Source organism: Phodopus roborovskii, unplaced genomic scaffold, assembly GCF_943737965.1.
Source record: "Phodopus roborovskii unplaced genomic scaffold, PHOROB, whole genome shotgun sequence".
Classification (NCBI taxonomy): domain Eukaryota; kingdom Metazoa; phylum Chordata; class Mammalia; order Rodentia; family Cricetidae; genus Phodopus; species Phodopus roborovskii.
This window is the reverse complement of record NW_026126418.1, coordinates 16,299,717-16,321,002: the sequence shown is the minus strand read 5'-3', so window position 1 is coordinate 16,321,002 and position 21,286 is coordinate 16,299,717. Positions and strand designations below refer to the sequence as shown.

At 46.6% G+C, this 21,286-nt stretch overlaps 2 protein-coding genes across 29 annotated transcripts in view; both read right to left on the bottom strand.

The window, feature by feature from the left end:
• The window catches only part of Madd (MAP kinase activating death domain), a 43,549-nt gene extending 33,399 nt beyond the window's left edge, over window positions 1–10,150 (bottom strand). For 12 of the 23 annotated variants that reach the window (XM_051184235.1, XM_051184221.1, XM_051184236.1 and 9 more), the window contains exons 1-7: window positions 9,985–10,148; window positions 6,597–6,739; window positions 4,916–5,512; window positions 4,265–4,568; window positions 3,652–3,783; window positions 3,146–3,259; window positions 2,049–2,129 (exon numbers count right to left, since the gene is read on the bottom strand). In XM_051184235.1, coding sequence (XP_051040192.1) covers window positions 2,049–2,129; window positions 3,146–3,259; window positions 3,652–3,783; window positions 4,265–4,568; window positions 4,916–5,512; window positions 6,597–6,655 — 1,287 coding nt within the window. In that variant the 5' untranslated portion in view covers window positions 6,656–6,739; window positions 9,985–10,148. Of the gene's footprint in view, window positions 1–2,048; window positions 2,130–3,145; window positions 3,260–3,651; window positions 3,784–4,264; window positions 4,569–4,915; window positions 5,513–6,596; window positions 6,740–9,984 lie in introns of all 23 variants that reach the window. The other 11 variants (XM_051184220.1, XM_051184222.1, XM_051184231.1 and 8 more) reach the window with 2 other exon arrangements.
• A 1,183-nt stretch (window positions 10,151–11,333) lies between these two features.
• Nr1h3 (nuclear receptor subfamily 1 group H member 3) lies at window positions 11,334–20,987 on the bottom strand. 6 transcript variants are annotated; one of them, XM_051184215.1, is made up of 10 exons: window positions 20,865–20,987; window positions 19,501–19,580; window positions 18,644–18,826; window positions 17,825–18,091; window positions 17,260–17,468; window positions 16,971–17,150; window positions 16,706–16,805; window positions 12,248–12,361; window positions 11,934–12,028; window positions 11,334–11,630 (listed from the first exon to the last, which is right to left on the bottom strand). In XM_051184215.1, the coding sequence occupies exons 2-10, from the start codon at window positions 19,541–19,543 to the stop codon at window positions 11,484–11,486; spliced, it is 1,338 nt and encodes a 445-aa protein (XP_051040172.1). In that variant the 5' UTR covers window positions 19,544–19,580; window positions 20,865–20,987; the 3' UTR covers window positions 11,334–11,483. The 6 variants fall into 6 exon arrangements, with proteins under 6 accessions (XP_051040172.1, XP_051040171.1, XP_051040173.1 ...); XM_051184214.1 differs by having other exon boundaries at window positions 20,797–20,945; XM_051184216.1 differs by having other exon boundaries at window positions 20,804–20,938.
• Between the last annotated feature and the right edge of the window lie 299 nt (window positions 20,988–21,286).

The window sequence follows — 21,286 nt, the reverse complement described above, 5'->3', positions numbered from 1 at the left end:
AACAAAAACCCAGATCCTCTCCAAGACAGCCACAACTATGAAAACAACAATCCCCCCCAAACAAAACAAAACAAAAACAAAGTTTCAAGTTCCCAACTTAAAAGACCCTCAAAGAGACTACATGATGCACTTTGAAAACCACCAGTGCTTGTTAAATGTGGGTGAGCTTAGGAATCACCTGGGTTGGTGTTACAGTATATTTGGAATTAGTGCATCTGGGTGATTCTGTGGTTTAAGGTCAATTGTTGTTAATACTGCTGGTCTACGGACTACACAGTAGTAAACTGGCATAAATTCATATAGCACTTACTCTTTCCGTGAGTCATTTTCTCTCTCTTTCTCTCTGCTCTGTCTCTCTCACACTTTCTTGCCCACTTCTTCCAACTTTCTCTCTCTCTTTTCCTCCCTCCTTTCTTTTTGAGACAAGGTGAATGGAATTCACTATGTAGACCAGACTAGCCTCAAACTCACAGCAAAGGTGTGTGCCACCAAGGCCAGTTTCACATTAGCCATTCTTAAGCAGTCATCAAGAATTAAAAACATAGGGGCTGGAGAGATAGCTCAATGGTTAATAATACTAACTGATCTTCCAGAGATCCTCACCTCAATTTCCAGCAACCACATGAGGGCTCACAACCATCTGGTGCCCTCTTCTGGCCTTCAGAGATACACGCAGACAGAACACTGTATACATCATAAATAAATCTTTTAAAATAAATAAATAATAAAATAAAACACATCCAAAGAGGCAGCCAGCCAGTCACAGAATAGTATTCACCTTCCAACCCAGCACTCAGAGGCAAGGGCAGGTGGATCTCTGTTTGTTCAAGGCCTACCTGGTCTACATAGTGAGTTCTAGGACAACCAGAGTTCCAAAGTGAGACTTTGTCTTGCAAAACAACAACAACAACATCAACAACAAGAAAGCTATTTTAAAAAGAGAATGAACTTGCTAAACTTTCTGAACTTGCAACCCTCACCAGGCTCTGCTGCAACAAGGAATCATATTACATCAGCAATGATGAAGCAAGGAGAGTGAAAGGGATGATGCAGAATGACTCCATTCCAGTCAATACCCCGGTTCTATTCGGTACCATCTAAACTCTAGCTTCTAGAGGAACTACTAGTTACTTTAGGCAATACAGAAAAAAAAAAGACTTCTAATGAGCCTTCAAATGAGACTGGGACTCCTAATAAGCAAGGTTATCTACTGGTGGTCCTACATAACACCTCCAGCGGGGGAAGGGAATGGAGCCTCGTCATGTTTTACCTTCAGGTACTGTGCGTAGCATGCAGAAGAAAAAAATAAACCAATCAATAAAAAGTGGGCGGATGGGGTTATACAAAGAAAGGGATTTTTTAGGAAGGGTATTTATAAAGACTTTGGAATTGATGTATGAAGCAAATTTGTACAACCTTCTAACTTCCACCTTACAGGATTGAAGGAGTGCTATGAAGACAAAAAATGGCAGATATGTCAAAAAACAGAAAGTGAATGGTGTCTTTGGTTTTGTTTGTTTGGGTCGAGTTTGTCTCGACATGTAGGCCAGGCTGACCTCAAACTCACAATTCCCCTCATCAGCCTGTGTTGGGATTACAGGTAAGCGCCACCACACCTGACCAGAAGCATACATACACATAGCATACATACACATACACATTGCGGGGTGACAAAGCAAACCATGAATTAGAAAGAACCTTTTAAGATTCATCCTGTTACACAAAATTTGGATATATCTCTCCTTAAGCACATTCAAGTCTATTCCACAGGAAGGTTCTTAGACCCGCTCCCTTCCTACAGGACCCTTATATCATCTACTATTTCCTTTATTTAAAAATTTTATGGCATTTTAATGTACTGTGTTGAGTCTGTGAATGTGTGTGGGTGCATGTGTGCTACAGCACATCTGTGGAGCTCAGAGAGCCTTCCAGGAGGCTCACTCCTTCCGCCTTGTGGGACCCAGTCGTCAGAGTTGGTGGCAGGCACCATTGCCTACTGAGACAGTTTGCAGACCCTTCCCCTTCTTTCCTTTCATTTTCTCATCTACCTGCTTCAAGTGCTTTTTCAGCTCTAATGACTCTGGTTCTGGCAGGATAGGTAGCACTTCTGCATTGGTGGGAGCAATCACCTATAGCAGAGAAAAGAGAAAAACACATGTCCTTAGGAAAAAAGGAACTATCTAGGAGCTCTGCTTATATAAGAGCAAATAACATGTGCAAGGAGAATGAATGAATATATATATATATATATATATATATATATATATATATATATATTACATGCCTGAAAAGAAATACAACTAAATAAAATTAGTGACTATCTCTAGATAATTGGGTTTTAGATCATATTTTCTTCTTCACATTTACTTTGTTTTTAAGACTTACTTCCATTATTTTTAATTATGTGTATGAATGCAGGTGCTAGCAGAAGTCAGAGGCATCAAATCCCCTAAAACTGGAGTTACAGAGGTTCATGAGCCACCGGATATGGGTGCTGGGTAGTGAACTCACATCCTCTGAAAGAGCAATAAGTGCTCTTAACTGCTGAGCCATCTCTCCAGCCCCTGTATTTACTTTTATGTATTTGTTTAACATGTATTTGTGTTTGGAGGGAGGAGGCATTCTGTGTAACATGTGTGAAGGTCAGAGGGCTCTTTCTACCATGAGCTGGGTATTGAATTCAGGTTGTCAGACTTGGAGACAAGTTCCTTTATCTGTTAAACCACCTTGCTGGCCCATCTCTACACTTAATTTTATTTTCTAAAATTTAATAATGAACAAAATGTAGGCTTTCTATCAGAGTTTTAATATACTCACATTGCCGAATGTTAATATAATTTTAAATGTGTGCTGAGAATCATTGTACTTAAAACATAGGAAAACTATTGCCAAGTTATCTATATTCTATATAATGGCATATACAAAAACAGCAGTCTTGTGGCTCTTGTGGCATGTGGGAGGGGCTCTTAAGTCATGCCAGACTAAATTCTATAGCCAATGGCCTATCTCCTTAATATAATCAAAGCAGCATTAGGAAAAAAAATGTTTTAATGAGTGTTGTAATAGAAATAATCCAGAAAGCAGTTATCACACATAACTGGGTCTAGAACATGATCCTGTTTAATGCTTCAGTTCAATGCCTCACCCTATTGCTGTCCAAATCCACTAGCCACACATCATCAGGCATTTTGAAGTCTAGCTTGTAGAGGAAAAAGCTGGCAGGAACTCCAATGATGTATGGGGTTGGAGCCAAGAGTAGCTGTGGAAAAGATAAAAGAGGATAAGAAACAAAGACAAAATTTATTGTGGGCACTTAATCAAGTCAGAATTTTCTACAAAGGGAAATTCAGACAATCCCTTTCACAAAAATACTTGCAGCTAGATATATTGTAAAATTTATAATCTTTCAGATTTTAGAAAGGTAACAATATATTTCAGTATATTAACATCTATAGCACGTGTCAAGGAGTCTATAATCACTAACTGTAGCAACAAAACTACTAATAGCATAGTTTTACCATGTAATCAGTTCAAATCCATCCAGAATTTCAGACTAGTAAGTTACGAGGGCAGAGGACCTGTGCGTCTTTGATGTGTGCTTCCTCCCATGAGACGCTAAGGACATCAGTGGGAAGACCCCGTGAGACTCACCTGCTCTGCCGATGCCATGCATGTGGGGAGCAGTGGGATGACAGGAAACATGTACTCCAGGGGGTAGATCATTGCCACAAACGCCATCACAGACATGGAGAGTGCATTGTAGTCTCGAGACTGTAGCACCACCTGCCGAGGCCACACCATAAATCACAAGGTCTGCTAGGAAACAACTCCCAGCACTCCAATTTAATTTCAGGCTCACCAAGCCTATAGCTGCAGCTTATCTCCACAATCACCATGGCTCCATTCCCTGCCCCGTCAGTCACCTCACAACCAAAATATTGTAGTAATCCTCCCTTGAATCAACTCTCTTCGTTCTGCCACTCCCTATCCTAGGAACTACACACTAAAAGAGAACTACTGATATCCCCAGAGAATGAACTCAGTATAACCAAGGATACCTCAACTAAGTATTCCCCATGACACCAACACTGTAATTCAACTCATGTCTACCAAATACCTGCCATATCCCTGCCACCATTTTACCTCCTGGAAATAAAAAGATGGAAAGGACACACAGCTCCTATCCTCAACAAACTCATGATCTAGCTCCCAACCCGCTGTATAGCTCTCTTCCTAGAAAGGTCTACAGAGCTGGCCCTCTCACCTTGTGCTCCAACAGGATGCAGGTGAGCACCTGAAGACAAGCATCCACACCCAGAAGTTCCAAGGGGAGGTGAAGTGGGAAATCTACCAGGGTGAATCGAGAGGGGTCTGGAAGAGCAAACGTCAGAGCTGGCTGGAGTTCCTGGGGTAGGACCTCAATGTCCACTCGCTTCTGCCCAGAGACAGGTACTGGGGAGCGTAGCAACCGGTAGATCCAGGCCTCAATCTCTCGAAGGTCATGCAGAAGGGCACTTGACTTCTCCTCCACTAGCAGTGATCCAGTAAAGATCCGCCACATAGTGTCCCTAAGGAGCACACACCAAGACTCAGACACAGAAACATTAGCACTGATCCTACTGCAACCCAATAGAGGCACTATAGTGCCTGGAAGAGGAGTACTATTAGGAAAGGCCACTCTCTAACCAGAGGGGACCTGAGCATATATATGATGACAAAAACAGGTGTAGAAAGGTCTATGGGATGGAACCCAATGTCATGTCCACCATCAAACATCAAACGCCTCAGCATTTCTTGAAATATAACTACAGTCTTTACATTGGGACCAAACTATTTAAACAGTCCTAAAGGAGCACAGACTAATCTAATATCTGAATGTTTTGCCTTTCTTCTGAGTATAAGCAGCAAACCATACCTTTGTACACCTCGTGGGATGCCCAGTTTCTTGCCTAACAGCCGTTCACTGCAGCAGTCTACCAGACGTTTGAGAGTATACAGACACTCTCTGAAGGTAGAGAAGAAAGGATAGTGGCTGAGCACACACAGGGATGTTAGGGTACTGTTGCGGGAGCGGCTGCCTGCCTTTGCATGGCGTTTGCCCCGAGGAGACTGGTTCATGTCAGGAGTGGAGTCAGCACTAGGAGGCTGCAAGGTGGGGCCGCTCTCTGAGCTCTCAGTGCCAACCTCTTCTGAGGCACAGGTGACATGAGTTCCTTCCTTCCCACGGGGTCCTGCTCCGCCTTCCACCTTTTCCTTCGGCATTCGCTTTTGGAAGGAACGGTAGAAGTTAACACAGATGCCATAACGGGTGACTCCCGTGTCCTTGTCGGTTAGGGTGAAGACAAAAGAGGTATCATCTCGAAGGCTCATGCGCCGCTGCCGCACACTCAGACATCCCTCTGGCTGGCAGAAGAACACCACGTCTGGGGGCAGGGGAAACTCAGGGTGGTCCTCTAGAGGGTACCGCCGCAGCAATTCAGGAGTCTGAGCCACACTGTCACTGCTTGGGTGCCTGAAGGACAAAAGCATATAACATACTATCACACATTAGCCACAATTAACAAACAAAGCTCAAAGACACTTTCAGATAAAGTAAGCTAATTATAGGACCTTGGATATCTAGGGACTGCTTGCCAAGTTTAACTGGCAGACTGAAGTATGCACTGTCATCAAGACACTATCTTGAAAGTTTCAACAATAAAATTATCATTTCCACCTAAAAACGATCAGTACCCTTCAAAGTGCCTTAGCTAACAAATTGTCTGTCACAAGAATATATGCAGGCAGAGAAGGAGTAAAATGTACTTTCTAGCCAGGTGTTGGTGGCTCATGCCTTTAATCCCAGCACTTGGGAGGTGGATCACTGTGAGTTTGAGGCCAGCCTGGTCTACAGAGCAAGTTCCAGGACAAACTCCAAAGAGAAACCCTATCTTGAAAGACCAAAAAAAAAAAAAAAAAAAAAAAAAAAGATAAAGATAAAGAAAGGAAAAGAAAAAAAGTGTTTTCTCTCTTTTTTTTTTTTTTTTTTTTTACAAGACTTGGCTATAAAGAGTATATGTGCTCAAAGCCATAGAGTATGAGTTTAAAAATTTAGAGCCTGTATTTACCTATAAGGGGCAGCATGCATCCTACAGGACATAAGTGGCATCTGAGGATATCTTGAGGAGAAATTTCTCTCCTTCTACCATGTGTGTCCCAGGAATTTAATTCAGCTCATTAGGTTTGGTGGAAAGCACTGTTACCCACCAAGCCATTTCACCTACCCAAAGATGTGAGCTGAAGCCTGAGTTTTGAACGGAGTATGGTGGCACATGCCTTTAGTACCAGCACTTGGGAATCAGAGGCAGGTGGATCTCTGAGTTTGAAGCTGGCCCAGTCTATACAGAAAAAACTTATCTCAAAACCAAACAAAGCTGAGTTTTGTTGTCTCTGTCCAGACCAGCTGTGTGGCCTTCTCTACCAACATCAATGTCCCATCAGGGTAGAACAATAGGGTAGAATAAGATATGCAAAACAACATGAAAATAAGGTCTGGGAATAGCTGAGGACACTGTGGCTGCCTTGGAGAAGGAGACAATTGTCAGCTTCTTAGTTACCTTGCCCCTACGATCACTAAATAGTCAAGTAACCGAGGGCAGAGCTTCTTTTGCACCATGGTTCCAATTTATCAGTTCATCGCAGAGAAACTTCGGGGCACTGAACAAGAGGTCGGCGTTCCCAGGAGGAATTCTGATATAATCTGAAAATCCAATAGGGGAAGAGTACTGATGAATATATATTGCTGTGCCTAAGGCAATCATCCCTCTTGGTTTCATCTCAGTCAGGGGCACAGGTCAGAAGGCTTTCCAATGCAGAACCAGGGGTAGAATTTGACACCTGTCTAGGTTTATGGGCTCCAGAGTCAAATAGACTCCGAGAGTCAAATTTCAAGTAGAATAGGAGTTAAAGGTATAGCTTAGCGGTTGAGCCCTTATCTAGTATGTACAAGGTCCTGGTTTCAATCCTTAGTACCACAAAAAGGAGAAGGAAGAGGAGCTGGAGAAATAATGGTTCAGCACTACTAACTAGCTCATTTCCAGCCTAGTTCCCGGGGCTCTGCTTCTGAAAAACAGACCTAGACAGTCTAATCTAGACTGAATAATTACCATGACAAAAAAAAGGTTGCTTTTAGGAATACTTCAGGGGTGATCAAGATCAACCAGACTGTTTGAACAGCACTAATCTGTGCTGTTCCGTCTAGGTGGAAACCTAATTATTCTGTCTCACTAAGTGGCTTTCAGCTTGATGTGTAACTATCATATGGACTTTCCAGTTAATTGCACTCAGACAGTAACAACAGCTGGGTATTCTAGCTCATGTGATCTCACATGAAGAAGTCTATGTCCCAACTGTCATCTCTGACCAGTTTTCCCAGTTCAAGGGAGAGGGGCCAAGAAGCGATTACCTCTGCCCTTGGTGCTGAACCAATAGCTCTTGTCTAGTCTGGTTTTGGAATTGGAGTCCATAAAGCAATATATTCCCAGGAGGCCTGCTCTTTCTCTACCTTGAAGAGATTATGATTTAGGGACTGAAGAAACTAGGGTTTCTGCAAGTACAGGGGAGGTGTTCAAGGAAGCACCACTGGTGTCTCTTCCAGAAGACCTAGGCTGTTTCCAGTACCCACACTGGGCGTCTCACAACTGCCTGTGCCACTAGTTCCAGGGAAACCATTGCTCTTCTCAGTGTTGCACTCACGGAGTGCATGTGCACATGCTCAGACACACACACACATACAAAATAAACAAATACATTTTAAAGAACCTATACTTCCTATGAGGTTTTCATATACTTCTAAATAAAATGTTTCCTTCCAATATTTCAGGTGCTCCAAAATTTTTCTTCTATGGCCACAATGAGACCATGTTCACTGTATGCACACACATACATACAATCGTACTACACTGCCACACATACCAAAACACACCCCACTTCATTCGCTGTGCACACTCCCATACTGCAGACATAGACACTGCCTGAAATAAGAGGGCACTATTTGATTTAGATAGTGAGTTCTTCTTACCTCCTGTGCTCACAAACAAGTCCTATTTACAATACCTCTGGCGTCCTCAAAATGCTGTTCCCTCCTTCCCCCCTGCTCCCAACAGAGGACCCATAGGTAATAGGATTCAGTTTTGTCTCCATAGCGACTCTGGCTCCCAGCACTATTTATAGCAGAGCCATAGCCCCTCCCCTGCTTGGTGACCGAACAGTGCTAGCAGCTGCTACTCCAAAGTCAGTCATGGCCCATAACATTTTACACTCCGTAATCCTGGAGACCCTTATTCCATTGACAGCACCTACTAAGAGTCACATTATCTTCACTTCTGTCTGTTTTTCTTTGTTTGTTTTTAAATCCCACTTTTGGCTTTTAACAGAAATAGCTCTTCACCACCAAGTTCCTGAGCATGCCACACATTCAGCCATTTCTGGGGCTCATCACTCTTAATAATCCCAAACAGTCCTTGGGTTTTCCCAACTACAACTGACATAAGCACATTGCAGAAGTGGGGCAACCTTTTAGAGCTGAGCGCCACTCCTCCTAAGAGAAACAAAGCTATGAAGTGGGTTATAGGTAAAAGTCATGTGTTCTATATAGAAACATCTAGCTATAAACAAGAGCTATTTACAGCACTTTATCATAAAACAGAGTTTGTAGGAACTGAGTTGTAACTTGAGTCTTTAGACTGAAAAACAGAAACATCTTCTGGCTAAAATTCCAAAAATGGTGCTGAAGCTTTCTCTCTCTAGTTACAGGGGTCTTTCTAGTATTGGTGAGATGAAGCCCCTCTCCCTATTCAAGCCAATTACCGTATTCTATAGTCTTCATCTCCTTTCAGAGCTGCAAGAACTCAAGATCTTGGGACTATCCTAGCTAGCAATGGTAGGATATATTTTTAGCTGTAATTCCTATCCCATCTCTAGCCACTCAGACTACAGAAATAATCAAGGCTGTTCTCATTCTCTGCCTTCCCCACAGACGCTAAATCCTCTAACACCACCTATAACTCATGCAATCTTCATAACCAACCTGGCTCAGACTCTGCCTCTTGCTTCAATTTTATTAACTAATGTAGAGCCCCCTAGCTCCTCTTCCGCTGTAGTCCAAATTTCTAAATGCACTTCTTTCTGCTACAATCCTACTTCACCACCCATGTCTAGAATCCACGGACCTTTAGGTAATCTATGCCTTTTCAGCCTACAAAGGCCATGCTACGAACCCTGTGGGTTCGTCCCTCATTTGGGGCAGGATCTCACAGTAAAAACCACAGGAACCCGACCCAAGGACGATATGACATCTTCGCTGACGTGAGCACACTGGAGGCTTCCTCCCCTTCCTCCTCCTCCCCAGGCAGTGACCTTGCAAGCTCATCAGCAGACTGGTCCAGAGTGGGGGAGAACTGGAGCAATGAAGTCAGCGATGGTTAGGACTGAGGAAGGAGGAGAGAGCACGAGGAAGAATCGAGCTGCAGGAGGATGGATAGGTGAGCAGTTGCAGCAAAGATTAAATGTTGTGTCTAGTCTTCACCAACATTGAAGGATGAAATGTAAATATATATGTATATATTTAGAGAACCAAACGTGGTTCTCCAAACGCTAATCAAAAATAAGGCGTGCGCACGCACGCGCACACGCACCCGGCTCTGGTCCTTTCCCGGGGCCCGGGGCTGGACAGCTCTGCCCGCCCCCTCACCTGCTGGACAGCTCCTCGCCCACCAGCACCGCTAGCCGCCCGGGAGCGGAGCTCAGCGCGAGCCCGCAGCCCTTGGCGGCGCGGGCGCCCCGCCTCGACCCCCCGCCTCACTTTCTCAGCAGGCTCCACGCCCCCTCGCGCTCGCTCCTTCAGGGCCGCCTCAGAGACCCTTTCCTCCTGCAGCCGCTTTCCTCTCAGGCGCCGCTTCCCCTCAAAGACCCATCCAGGGACCCCAACGGCGCGCGCTCCCCTACCTCCCCAGCTCACAGGAACCTGCCAGGCCCGCCTGACGTCTCCCGACCGCGGAGCGCTCTTCGCTTCCGAGCCCGGCGCCGCGGCGGGCGAGCGGGCGCCAGTTCCGCGTCTGCACCGGGGAGCGCGTACCACTCCGACTTGATGCGGGAGGGGAAGGCTGAGGGGGTCGGGGCCGTACCATTCGCAGCCCCGTTCGGGTCTGCACCAAACCGAGCGCAGGGAGGAAGGCGGCTACGCACACACCTATCGGTGTGGGAGTGGGAACGCGATGGGAAGCACTGGGCTAGCCCAGTGCCAGTAGGTGCCGAGGGGAGGACCCAAAGGAATACATTTTGTTTTGGTTGTTTAAACGGTTTTTAATTCGACTCGACTATAGATCCCGTCTTGACGAATTGTTGTTTAACCTGAAGGTGGTTCATAAGATAAACTGCCCCTAAGACTTCCTGACAGTTTCTTCAAAACTCATTTGGCTCCCCCTGCACGCTGTTTGGACGTGCCCAGCCGCTCTGGCAGGAAAGCCAACTAGTCCGCCGGTGGACTCTACCAATTCTGGATAGCAGGGGCACTTCAGGCTGGCGCTGCCAGGGTATCACCTACACCAAGGTAGGGGAACCAGAACGGTGCCGTGATGCCCGCTGGGAAATGGAGTCCAGTCCTTTTGACAACTCAAACACTGGTCATCCTTCACGAGCCAAAGAGGATTTTTCTTCCAGTCCCCCAGCACCCAGAGCCCGAAGGGAAATATTACCCAGCCCTGGGTCTTTAAGGCTGTACTCCTTTTCAGGTGCCAATGTTAAAAGTAAGACGTTTTACTTACACACACACACACACACAAGTGTACTGCCGAGTTATTGCTGGAGCTCCAACTCCTCCTCTGACAGTAAGAGCACCTGCTCCTACCTGAATCATTAAAGGGGAAAGTGCACCTAAGCCTAAGCATGTTTCTTATGCAGTGGGCCTAGTGAACAGGAACGGTCACTTGTGATTCGCCCTCTCCTGAGTCTGGAGGCATGTCCTAATGGACACAGGCTTCCTCCACCGCAGCACCCCCATGCGCGGTGGTTTTATATTCCTAGTTCTATATTCATTTTGGCCTTCCTGCTCCAAGTGCCAGACCTATTGGTGAAGCAGCCCCGAGGCAGTTACAGCAAAGCTGCAGAATGATAGTGGAGAATTTCTTTGAGGCCCTATGGGGATAAACAGGAAGTGGAAGAAGCAAGATGGGCAGGGCCCTAAAGAACCCTGTGTAAAGTGGCCTTCCTGGATAGTTTATTTGGTTGGGTCAATAAGATCTTCAGATAGTACATGTTCGTAGGTTCCCAACTGCCCAGCAGCCCCAAAACACCCAACCCTTTGACTCTCCTTTAATGCCATGCAAGGATCTCCTTCACCCAGCTCCCAGGAATGTTTGCCCTTCTCTGTCTGCTCCATCTCTAGAAAGCAGTCCAAAAGCCTCAGTCGTGTGGCCCAAAGCACAGAGGACAGGGAGGAAGAACAGTCACTCATGCACATCCCAAATCTCAGACAGCAGTGGGGGAAGCTTTTTGTCCTGCAGGCGAAGAGCAAACACTTGCTCCGAATGGACACTGCTCAGAGTCCGGAGGCTCACCAACTTCATTAGCATCCGTGGGAACATCAGACGGTCCTGGGAGGGGGGGGGAGAGAGAGAAGTCTAGCTGTTGCTCTTCTCTAGAGAAGGTGAGATGGGGCAGGAAAATTTTGAGAAAGATAAAGAGTTGCCTATGCTAGGTGTAGGCAGAAGTTTTGAAAGAAAATGGCTATCAAAAAATGGGCTTGGAGCAGATCTCTGTGAGTTTGAGGGCAGCCTGGTCTACAGGGTGAGTTCTAGGACAGCCAGGACTGTTACACAGAGAAACCCTGTCTCAAAAAAACCGAGAAAGAAAATTGGGCCTGAAGAGCAGAAGAAAAGGCACTGGGGGAGACTCACGTGGGGGTGGTTGATGGAGACATAGGCATGCAGGGCCTCCACGTATGTGTGTTGCAGCCTCTCTACTTGGAGCTGGTCCTGCACGTTGGGCCGGTCTATAGGTCACCAACAAAGTTGAGGAGCAGGGTCTGGCAAAGGCCTTGGTACCATACCCCAAATCACAATCCCCAAATAGGGACACATCCCACCCAACTTCCCTCATCCGCAAGGAACACAGCAAGATCCTCCACACTAATGTGTCCTGCCCGGTAGGGACTACAACCTTCCTGGGTGGAAGTCTCTTACTCAGTTTCCCTCTTGCCCCTCCTCCACACCTGCAGAGAAGATGCTAATGGCGATGAGCAAAGCAAACTCAGCATCGTTGAGCTGCAGTTCATTCATGGCTCTGGAGAACTCAAAGATGGGGTTGATGAACTCCACCTGAAGCCCTGGGGAAGAAAGGAGACTGAAGGTTGTGGCAGAAGCGGGGAGATCCTCCAACTCAGTGTGGGGAATGACTAGGAAGTCACTGAAAGGTCTGCAGGTTTCTGCTACACAAGAACAAGCTTAACTTCTCTAGGTTTCCTCTGTGAAATTTGAGTCAGGTGGAACCTACCGAGCAAGACTAGTGCACTGGGAATGGTGGTGCATGAATGTAATTCCAGCACTTGAAAGACTGAGGCAAGAGGATTCCAAGGTTCAAGCCAGTTGGGCCACAAAGCAAGATCCCATCTCAAAACAAAACTAAAAGCAATTGATTGTGATGGTGACGGTTACTTGACTGTCAACTTGACAGAATCTGAAATCACTTAGGAGACTGTGAGAGACTGAACAGAAAGAAAGCCGATTCATCTGTCTCTGCTTCTCCACTGTGGATCCCAAGTGACTATCTGCATCGGGGATTTTCAACTGTGGGAGTCACATATCAGATATCCTGCATATCAAATATTTACCTTACAATTCATAACAGTAGCAAAATTGCAGTTAGGGTGGCATCATGATGGGCTGTACCCTCAAGCCAGGAGCCAATACAACACTCCCTTCTTTTTTTAAAAAAGATTTATTTATGCATATGAGTACTCAATTTGCATACATGCCTATAGGACAGAAGAGGGCATCAGATCCCATTGTAGATGTTTGGGAGTCACCACCACGTGGGTGCTGGGAATTGCTCTTAACTGCTAAGCCATCTCTCCAGGCCTCAACTCTTCCTTCCTTTTTTTTTTTTTTTTTTTTTTTGTGTGTGTGTGTGTGTGTTTCAAGACAGGGTTTCTCTGTATTGTTTTTGAGCCTGTCCTGGAACTTGCTTTGTAGACCAGGCTGGCCTTGAACTCACAGAGATCCATCTGCCTCTGCCTCCCGAGTGTATCACCAATGCCAGGAAACCCTTCTTTAAGTTGTCTTTGGCAGGTATTTTGTCAATGAACTGAAAAAAGTAACCAATACAGATGATTATATGATAAAGTATGCTGAAGATTTAGCATGAAATGTTGAATTAAACAACAATTATATTAGGATTCTTGAGGATGTCATGTTTCTAGAAATAGAGGTTACCTCTTACCTTGCTTATAAAGAAGCCCTTGTTGGCTGGCAAATGGCCTTGTCTGAATACTAGAGCTATAGCTGATATAGCACAGCTTGGATAGAATATAGCAATGTGGCTGAGGGTGTGGACTGCAAACAAAGCTGCCAGGATTTGACTCCCCTGAATCTACTACTTACTAAACTGGCTGACTGTGCCTTGGAGCTGCCACCTGTAATCTGGAGATAATAGGATCTACCTTATAAACTTCTTAGAATAATAAATGCATATGTGATATCTACTATGTATTCATTACATTTGTTTGTTTTGTTTTTTTCTTTTTGTTTTTTTTTTTTAGACAGAGTTTCTCTATATTGCTTTGGAGCCTGTCCTGAATCTAGCTCTGTAGAGCAGGCTGGCCTCGAACTCAGAGATTCGCCTGCTTCTGCCTCCAGAGTGCTGGGATTAAAAGTGTGTGCCACTGACACTGGGCCAATGTTCATTACATTTTTAAAAATACTTCATTTTTGTGATAAGGTCCCATGGAGCTCAGGCTGGCCTTAAATTCACTGTGTAGCGGAGGATGACTTTAAACTTCGGTCATATGAGTGGTGTTATTATGAACATTCACTACCACAATCAGTTTGTGTGGTCCTGGGAGTTGAATCTGAGCCCTCATATATACCAGGCAAACACTGTACCAACTGAGCCTGGTTGACTTTTTTTTTTAATGAGATAGGGCCTCTTTACACAGCTTTTAGCTGTCTTGGAACTCACTATGTAGACCAAGCTGGCCTAGAACTCAGAGATCTGCCTTTCTCTGCCTCCTGAGTGCTGGGATTAAAGGAATATGCCACCATTCCTGGCTTCTCCCTTGGTTGTTTTGTTTTTCTGGTTTTTGTTGTTTTCTGACAAGGTCTCATATAACCCCAGGCTAGAGCCGGGCGTTGGTGTTGCACGCCTTTAATCCCAGTACTCAGGAAGCAGAGGCAGGCGCACCTCAGAGTTCAAGGCCAGCCTCATCTACAGTGCTAGTTCCAGGACAGGCTCCAAAGCCAGAGAAACCCTGTCTGAAAAAATAAATAAACAACCCCAGGCTAGCCTCATACTCCTTATACAGCTAATGATGGCCTTGTGTGTGTGTGTGTGTGTGTGTGTGTGTGTGTGTGTGTGTGTGTGTACCTGTATGTGCATGTGCCCATTCCCATTCACACTCATATGGAGGCTGGAAGTGAACCTCAGGTGTCTTTTATTGCTTTCTACTTTACTTGTTTGACACAGTCTCTTACTAACCCTGGAGCAATTCATTTCATCTAGATTGGCTGGGCTGTAGCCCTGGAATCCAACTATCTCTGCCTGCTCCCCAGAACAGGGGTTACAGATGTGCACCACTTCTCCAGCCCATGGACTTAAACCACTGATCCTCATATCAGTCTCCCCACTTAAGACAGTAACTGAAGCATTAATAAGCCAGTCTTCTTGCAGGGAAGACAATAAGTATGCAATAACCCCTGACCTGTAGCCTAGGCACCTGGTGAACATTTCTTCCATTCACATTGTCAATGTCTCCACCCACACTGTTTTCTAGGCTTTCTCAGACCTCTTTTAGCAACCATCTGCTATACTTTTCCATTTGAGGTTTCTTGATGAGTCACTTCCTATACTTCCATCCTGATGCCTATACAGTGTTGTGTGCTATCTAGTCAATAGTTCAGCTTCATTTTATGAGACATTACTTGGATGAAATTTTAAGCTCCAAAATATACTAAAAAGCTCCCTTATGCAAAGAAAAAGAGAAGGTTCTAGCATTGAGCTGTGCTTTTGTGTGGGTCTGCTAATGCTTGCTGGAGAAACCCCTCAAATGCAATTGGTTTGCATCATTAGTCAGCCATTGTGTGCACCATATGGTAGTGGATGTGGGGGTGGGCAACTTGACAAAACAGAGCCTCTAGGGGGAGAAGCGCGCGCGCGCGCGTGCACACACACACACACACACACACACACACACACGTGAGAAAGACAAGATAGACAAACCTTAAGAAACAGTTAAAAAAAGAAGAAAAAATAAAGAGCCTTCTGTTCCTTTCCCCCAAGAACACACTGATAAAATGAGAAATGAAAAACAGGATGACATCAAAACTGCTTAAATAAAGAAATCTTATTAATAGGTGCAGATTCAGATCGCACAAGTCCCATAAGTACTGAAGGAACAGGCAGGGTTCAGGAAAGAGGGTATTCTGACAGAAGCAAGGGTTAGGAAAGTCTAAGATAGCAACCATTTGAGGGAAATGTGTTTGGTAGAAAAGAGGATGGACAGCTGGGTTTTAAGGCTGGATACAGCCATCATATTGCCCACTGAGTATCTAGACAGTCAGAAAACAAAGGAATGCAACAGGGTGACAGAGCCTTGACCTTCCCTGCAGTTAAGGGAGGCCTTCCTAGAAGGCCCACGTTGTGACAAGAGGCTTGTGGGTTGGCCTGAGTCACCAAATGCCAGTGAAAGCTTTCTGAACTCCGGTCTGGAAGCCAGGATCTATCAGCCCTGAGAACAGTCACAACATGAGTGTCACAGCCTGCTCTCTCAGCTGCCATATCCTCAGTCTCCTCCAGACTTCTGCCATCCTTTTCCAAGCCCTACTCCTCCAGACTTTCCAGCCCGTCTCATAAACATCACCAATGGTTGAATAAGAGAACCTCCCACTGCTTAGCCCAGAGTAGCATCAGATCCCAATACCAATTTGAACCAATTCTTAAGAGAAAACACTGGATTTGATCCTACAGCTCTCCCATTCTGCATGTTTGTCATGCCTTTCAGCTCATCAGGAAGAGGGACAGAAAGAATAAGGGTCAAGTAAGCCTGCATAATCCTTAAAGAGCATTATCTAAAAAGGGTTTCTTGTCTTTTGTCTGTTAAAAGACCTGATGCAGTGGTTTTCTAATATTTTTGCTTAGCGACAAAATATTTTCAAATGTTAAGCAGAAGCACAATGCAGTTTTAAGTAGAGCTTCATTGGCTAAAGCAAAAATAAGGCCACTGCTTGGCCTTGACTGGTCTCCTTCAAGAGGCTTGCACAACCCCCTCAGATGCATCAGTGAACAGAAGTCTGTTTGGAGCAGTTGAAGTGACTGATCAATGTCCCAAACCTCTCTCTTGGAAAAACAAGTGGTATCCTCACTGTAAAATCTCCCAAACCTCAGGCCCACAGCTTTCTAATCATGACAGGGGCCGCCTAACAGAAAAAGCCAGTCCCTCAGCCATCTTAGATCTCACCTGCTTTGGCAAAGTCTTCTCGGTTGTAACTGAAATCCTTGAGGAAGGTGATGCTCTCGCTCCCAGGGTTGTACCTCCGTGATGTCTCCAGAAGCATCACCTGCACACAAGCAGCAGCTTTCAAAAGGGCGCGAAGGGGCTGGTCTTGGTACATGGCTCTTGATTCCCTTTCCCATGGCTTGGACTCTCCAGGCTGGATATCTGGAGGTCCCCTACAGATAATCCTACTCTGGTTCTCCCTTCATCCCATTCCCTTTCCAGCCACCTCAATCGCAGAGGTCTTCAGTAAGGCGATCTGGTCCTCCCTGCTGAGCTGTAGGAAGCCAGGGAGCTGTTTGGCAAAGTCAACAATCTCCTGCACAGACACGATGGCCAGCTCCGTAAAGTGGGCAAAGCGCTGTTGTCGGGCTTCACGGCTCTGAGGGTCAGGTGCAATGGGCCAAGGCTACCCAGGGTGGGCAAGGAAGGAAAAGGTAAATGGCTGTGAGTCAGATATCATGAGATTATTAGCTGGTGCTTCAGACACAGCCACCTTTCCTCGGGCCACCAAGTACCGTGACTCGAAGACGGTCTGAAAAGGAGCGTCTGTTACATTGCTGCTGGGCGGCAACCAGCTTCTCAATCATGCCCAGTTGCTCTGGGCTGAGCTGTGGCAGGACTTGGGGAGCTGAGGAAACCCTTGGGGGCACTGACGTGGCTTGAGCCTGTTCCTCCTCTTGACGCTTCAGTTTCTTCAAGCGGATCTGTTCTTCTGACAGAACACCTAAAGACAGGGCCACATGTGAGGTTAGAAGTGAGGCCAGAGTGAACAAGAGGCAGAGATAGGGTAGAGTAGATGGGCAGTGTAATGACCCAGAAACCAATGTAAGTTTTTTCTTTGTTTTTCAAAACAAGGTCTCACTATGTAGCTCTTGGCTGTCCTGGAACTCACTATGTAGACCAGGCTGGCCTTGAACTCACAGATCCACCTCTGCTTCCCTAGTGCTGGGACTAAAAGTGTGAACCACTATGCCCAGTTCACTCAGGAGATCCTTTCAGTAGTAAGCTTCTGCCTGCCTTCACAACAGGGGATCAATATTATTCCATCAGCTCTTCCCAATTCCTGCTCTGAATACTTACACTCCTCACGCATGCCTGCCTGGAGGCATTTTCGAAGCCGACACTCCTGGCATTTCCGCCGCATGTAGGTGTCCATGGGGCAGTGGCCACCGCTGTGGCAAACATAGCGTGCTCCCTTGATGACACTGCGGCGGAAGAATCCCTTGCAGCCCTCGCAGCTCAGTACGTTGTAATGGAAGCCAGAGGCCTTGTCCCCACATACACTGCACAGCTCATTCCCCAACATTTTGGGGGCCGGCCCCTTTTTCCGCTTTTGTGGACGAAGCTCTGGATTCAGACAGACACAAGGCTAAATGTCAATGTCCCCCTTCTTTGATCACTCCTGGTGGGGAACTTTTCATTCCCTTCCCTTCACTAAATGATATTCTCTCTCCCTCTCCGTCCCTCTCCGTCCCCCAACTCTCAGATTCATAACATATACTCTAGGTACAATATATAGTCTAGGTTGGCTTTTAACTTTTGAACTCCTGGGCTCAAGTGATCTTGCCTCAGCCTCCAGAGTAGCTGGAATTACTGGGGCAAGCCACAGTGTCTGGCTTAATCTATTATAACAGTTGCTGTCCTTTACCAAAGACTATAATGTCCCAGGTACTATATGAACTCTTCATAAGCACTGATCCTTAAGACACTCAGAAGGTTAATCTCAAATCACAAACAAGGAAATTGAGGCTCAAAAATCCCTAAGATACAGACAAAATTTATGCCAAAGTCACTCAGAATTAACTGGATTTAACTGTGACATCAGAAGGCAAAGGGCCCCAGAGTTCCCCTCCTAGATCTAGTGAGCCTCTACCCCCTCCAAAACTGAGTGCTTCTTACCTGTAGGTTCTGGAAAGGTCTCTGCCCTGGGGAGCAAGGCTGTGGGCTCTGCTGTTTCCAACCCCATCCTCAAAGCACTTCCAGCAGGCTGGGACATCCTAGCTTCATCCCCGAGGATGCAGCTGTTGCTTCTCTGGTCTCTTGCATCTTGGGTTTCTGCCTTCCACAACTCTGTTGCAGAGTCTGAGCCCAAAACAGGCACAGAGAGTAAAGTTGGGTCCATGTCCTATCCAGACTCCATCCCCAAGAGTCCTGGCTGGAAAACTACAAACTTTACTCTTAGAAGGCAGCTAAACTAGGTGGGAGTGGGGGCACACACCTTTAATCCCAGAGCACAGGCAGGTGGATCTCTGAGTTAGAGGCCAGCCTGAGTTTCACGATATCCACACTACACAGAGAAACCCTGTCTCCAAAATAAATAAATAAATAAAATAAAGAAGGCACCCAAGTCCCAGCTCATGCTTTCAGATTCTAGGATTTCGTGGAATCTAGAGCAAGTCAGTTGCAGCCCTTTGTACACCAAGATCTTAAATGAAGATGCTAACATTTGTTCCCTTGGGGATGTGGGAGAACATCCATTTCCTAGATCCGACAGAACTTTCAAAGCTAGAGCCGAGCATGAGACATGTCAGCTCTCCCCAGAAGCAAGCCCAGATTGAGGACTTCATGTGGCTCGCCCGGAACAAGCACTAGCACCAAGGCAAAGGGTCTGAGCAAGAGGCAAGCAACACTAAGAATAGATCTGGTGTGTGCTTCTAAGTAGTGCTGCATGCAGGCAGTGGAGGGGGCTGATTCCTGAGGTAGGAGAGGAGCCAGAGGCCTAGTCCCAGGGAGAAAGTCTGAATAAAGAACCTTACCAGGACAAACAGCAGGCCTTGGAACCTCCAGCCACACGGACATCTCTTCCTGGAACCCTGGACATTACCAAGACACTGTCCTGTAGGAACGACCCAGGTTATACTTCCAGAACTAGGCCTCAGCTCCCTTCTTTGCTACCTTTTATCTGTTCTCAGATTATCAGCTGGTATTTACTTCTCGTGTATTAGCCTGTGAAGCCTTCTTTGTTATATCCCTGTGAAGTCAGGACTTTTCATATTTATTTCAGTTTGGGAGATTGAACACAGGACTTCATGCTGGCTAGGCAGATAGCCTGCTATCGAACTATACCCTCGGCCTGTCTGAACTTTTCTTTATTTTTTATTTTATTTTTGGTTTTTCAAGACAGGGTTTTTCTGTGTAGCCTTGCCTGCCCTCTGTAGATGGGGCTGGCCTCAAAACTTACAGAAATCCGCCTGCCTCTGCCTCCCCAGTGCTGGGATTAAAGGCGTGCACCACCACTGCCCAGTTTGTCTGGACTATTCTTAAATCCATTTTAAAGATAAGGAAAGTTTAAAGAGATTAAGGAAACTGCCTATGGGCACACCGGCGAAGGCAGTAGTACCCTGACTTGCCTGAGGTCTCAGCTTTCTTCTCTGTACCCACCTTCAGGGTCTGCGGAGGGTCCTTCCCTCTGCTCTAACGCAGAGAGCCAAAGTTAGCAGCACCACGAGGCTGGATCCAAACTCACTATGAATCTGCTCGTTAGAACATTTTTCACTGCCATTTCTGAAGCCCCAGCATAAAGTTCTCCTCCCAAGAATCTCCCAGTACAGGGCGTCCTCTCCCAGAACCCCTCCAGTTCTTCTGAGACCCAGTAAAACTATTCCTGCCCGGAACTTCTGTTAGCACTATTCTTCATTTCTCCCCCAGAGATCCTTCCCCAAATATCTTCCCATCCCACCCAACCCAGATGCGAGGACAGAACCTTTGGGCCACTGTCCCACTGTCCAGCAGCGGACCAGATAACTCCCCAGGCCACCAGACTTCCAGGCTGCTCAGTCTCTGGAGCCCCCTTGCTGGAGAAGAGGGTGTTGCAGTACCGGGTCTTCGAGGCTGCAGCGGGTAGCCAGAGAGTAAAGCTGAACACACAGGGGCCAGCAGGAAGAAGCAGTAAAGTAGGAAAGGTCTGAGGGGAGGGACTGCCAAGGGGTCCTTCCAACCAGCGACCCGGAACCCTTAGCCTCTTTAGGCCCCCGCCCACGAGGTAGCTTCCCCACCAGGCTAACTCCTCCCCAGCCGGCTACCCCCTTAGCCGGCGCCACCTTGTCCCCTACCCTCTACCAAGACTGTTGCGTTTCCCCGCAGACCGGCCCAGTTCCATCTCTCTCCTTCCTGTCCTCACCCAGGAGGCTCTATGCTCGTACAGAAGGACTGCTTCTCAGGCACCCCCACCCTAATCCCAGCAGCCTTCAGGGTCAGCGTTCCCTTCCCCCCTTCCCCCATAGACACCTCGCGGAGCAAAGGTCCCGGCTCGGCCCGGAATTGCGACACCAAGGCCCAGCCTATGTTCCCAGCCTCCCTCCTCCCCTGCCTCTGGGAAGGCGCCAAGCTCTCCTCACTAGCCCCAGGACTGAGCCAAGCGGGTAGAACTCCAAGGGTGAAGACAGGCAGGTGCTGGGCCTTCCAGTGAGATTGAGTGTGTGTGCCCTGACGGGGGACAGAGAAGGGAAGAGGCCAGGAAAGGGAACAGATGCTAGCAACCCAGGGGTCCTGCCCAGTGTGGCTCTCCGAAGATAAGCAGGTCGCCTCATCTCAAGCATTTCC